Source organism: Octopus bimaculoides, unplaced genomic scaffold, assembly GCF_001194135.2.
Source record: "Octopus bimaculoides isolate UCB-OBI-ISO-001 unplaced genomic scaffold, ASM119413v2 Scaffold_329547, whole genome shotgun sequence".
Classification (NCBI taxonomy): Eukaryota; Metazoa; Mollusca; class Cephalopoda; order Octopoda; family Octopodidae; genus Octopus; species Octopus bimaculoides.
This window is the reverse complement of record NW_026426784.1, coordinates 3,864-6,833: the sequence shown is the minus strand read 5'-3', so window position 1 is coordinate 6,833 and position 2,970 is coordinate 3,864. Positions and strand designations below refer to the sequence as shown.

Genomic DNA, 2,970 nt, shown 5'->3' with positions numbered 1-2,970 from the left:
TGTGTGTGTGTTTGCTTTTGTGTCACTGTATTTACCATATTTATAGTGAGATGAAATTCACTCTATTGATATGAGTTCAAATTTTCTTTGCAGCTCAAGACGAATACTTGCTCTATGCCTTTCGAGATAGGATTAAAGATATTGATTTACAAAATTCAGCCCCAAGAAGCAGCTCTTTCATGGCAATATTTGATCGGAGAAAAGCTTTGCTAGATTTTGATTACAACCGTAAAACTAATTATGTATATTACATTTCAGAACGTTCATCGCAAGTAAGTTTTTTTCAATGATAATTTTTAATTTTATATTTTATTGGTTTTAGACATAAATCTATGGCCACACTGGCTATCAGTCTCTTTTGTTGAACTACTAAGTTATAGGGGCTTAAACAAACCAACATCTGTTGCTACATACTGGGCAGTACAAACACACATATAATTTATCTCTTACTTATTTCAGTACCTGACTGTGGCCATGCTGGAGCACTCCGTTGGAGGGTTTAGTTGATCAAATTTAACCAAGGGCTTTTTTTTTAATAAGCCTGGTAATTATTCACTCAATCGATTTTACTGAACCACTAAATTATGGGGATGTAAACAAACCAACATTGGTTGCAAAGTGTATTCTTTTATTCTTTAACAGGTTTCAGTCATTTGAATGCGGCCATGCTAGAGCACCATCTTAAGGGATTTTAGTTGAAGAAATTAATCCCAGGACTTATTTTTTTGTAAGCCTAGTACTTATTCTATCAGTTTCTTTTGCTGAACTGCTAAGTTATAGAGATGTCAACACACCAACATCAGTTATCAAGTGATGGTAGGGGACAAACACAGACACAAAGACTCACACACGCCATAAATATATATGTGTGTGTTTCTCTGTGTGTGTGTGTGTGTGTGTGTGTGTGTGTATATATATATGCATATTTTATTTTTTTATTTTTGCGCCCTTTTAAAGCCTAGCTAGGCTCATGGGCCAGGTTTGCCAGTTTCTATGGCGTATGTGTCCCCCCCCCCCAGGTGGACGGGACGGCAGTCCATTGCAGCATTACTCAAGAGACAGGAAGAAAGAGCGAGAGAAAGTTGGGGCGAAAGAGTACAACAGGGGTCACCACCACCCCCTGCGAGAGCCTCGTGGAACTTTTAGGTGTTTTCGCTCAATAAACACACACAATGTCCGGTCTGAGAATCGAAACCGCAATCCTCCGACCGCGAGTTTGCTGCCCTAACCACTGGGCCATTGCGCCTCCCTTGCCTGCGTGAGGCCCAAAACTTGAAAGAAGCTTTTCATGTGCCACTGGCATCGGCCACTTAATCTAAGTATAAATGTCTTTGCAGTATATTATGAACAGGGTTTGAAATATTTTGTGGAAATTTCCTAAGTTTACAACAATGCTATTTACATTTTTATGATTTTAACCTAAATTATTATTTTCTCTGCAGCAAACAATTACTCAGATCACAACAAGTGGTCTAAACAAGACCTCTTGGCCAGCAGAACTATTTTTAGGCAAACCAAATTCACTTGCAATTGATTGGATTTCAAGGAATTTGTTCTGGAGCAGCACAGATTCGAAGAGCATACATGTTATGAAGATGAATAGTAACTTTACTATTCACAAAATTATTTTAGGAAACTCCGGGAAACAAACAGATGTTTCCTTTCCAACATCTCTCTGCCTGGATCCAAGCAAAGGGTTTGTGAGATTTTTATTCTTCTAATTGCATTCTTCTCATATTTATTCAGTGTAAGATGGAAAGCTGGCAGAATCGTTAGCATTCCAAGCAAAATGCTTTCCAGCATTTCATCTGCCTTTACGTTCTGAGTTCAAATTTTGCCGAGGTCGACTTTGCCTTTCGTTCTTTTGGAGGTTCCTAAAATAGGTGCCAGTCATGTACTGGGGTCGATTTCATCATCTCACCCCCTCCCCAAAATTGCTGGCCTTGTGCCAAAATTTGAAACCAGTATTTATTCAATGTCTAACTCACTCTCCTTTCCTTTCTTTTCTTTTCCTACTGGGGTTGCCGTGTGTCTCCCCTATGGCAAGATACTTCTCTCTATCCCTCCATACTTCCTACCCCTCATCACCTGACTCAAAGCCATCTCCTTCAATACTCCTCCCCCTCCCAGCTGACGGAGGTTTGTCAGTGCACCCAGTACACTCTGTAGTGTGGTTGGCATGAGGAAGGGCATCCAGCTGTAGAAAGCATGCCAAAGCAGACAATGGAACCTGATACAGCTCTTGGCTTTGCTTAGTTCCTGTCAAACCGTTCCAACCCAGACCAGCATGGAAAGCAATGGTTAAATGATGGTGGTGGTGGTGGTCAGAGCCAAACACAAATATATGAGTCTCTTTTTTCCTTTCTTCTTAGATTACTTTACTGGACAGACAAAGGAAGTTACGATATTCCTGTTAAAATTGGTGCTGTTAAAATGGATGGTTCTGACCCACAGATACTTGTTAAGGATAATATGCAAACACCAGGTTTCCTCACAAAAGATCCAAATGACCCGATTTTATATTGGTCCGATGGCCAGCTTGGTAAGGTAAGTAACTATATTGAATTTTGACTTAGCACCTAGTCTTCATGATGCTATACATTTTTTATAAACATCTTCCCTGAACTAATTTTTGTTAATGTGTGTGTGTATATATATATATATATATATATATATATATATTATAATCATAAGATCATTTGCATCACAGAGCTCCAGTAGTCTGGTTCCCTTCTCATTGCAGGAACCAAAGCCAGAGCCTCCATGTATGCCATGGAAGCCCCTTGCATGTTGTCCAACATGTCCATTGAAATCACCAGCCACAAAGAGAAGATCCCTGTCATTCATCAATGAGGTAGTCTGCAAAAGGGTGTCATAAAATTGGTCTTTCTGTCCATCAGGTAGCCCCAGTTGAGGGGCATAGGCCGAGATGACGGTAGCTAACCTATGGTGAAGCACTAATCTAATCTT

The 2,970-nt window shown here is 39.9% G+C and overlaps 1 protein-coding gene across 1 annotated transcript; it reads left to right on the top strand.

Annotated features, from left to right (window-relative positions):
* Positions 1 to 93: 93 nt before the first annotated feature.
* On the top strand, positions 94 to 2,547 carry LOC106883577 (very low-density lipoprotein receptor-like; the record flags this gene model as incomplete). Its single annotated transcript, XM_014934636.2, has 3 exons — positions 94 to 272; positions 1,443 to 1,696; positions 2,373 to 2,547. Coding segments are annotated over 3 exons (608 nt in total), but the record flags the coding sequence as incomplete, so codon positions are not given.
* Between the last annotated feature and the right edge of the window lie 423 nt (positions 2,548 to 2,970).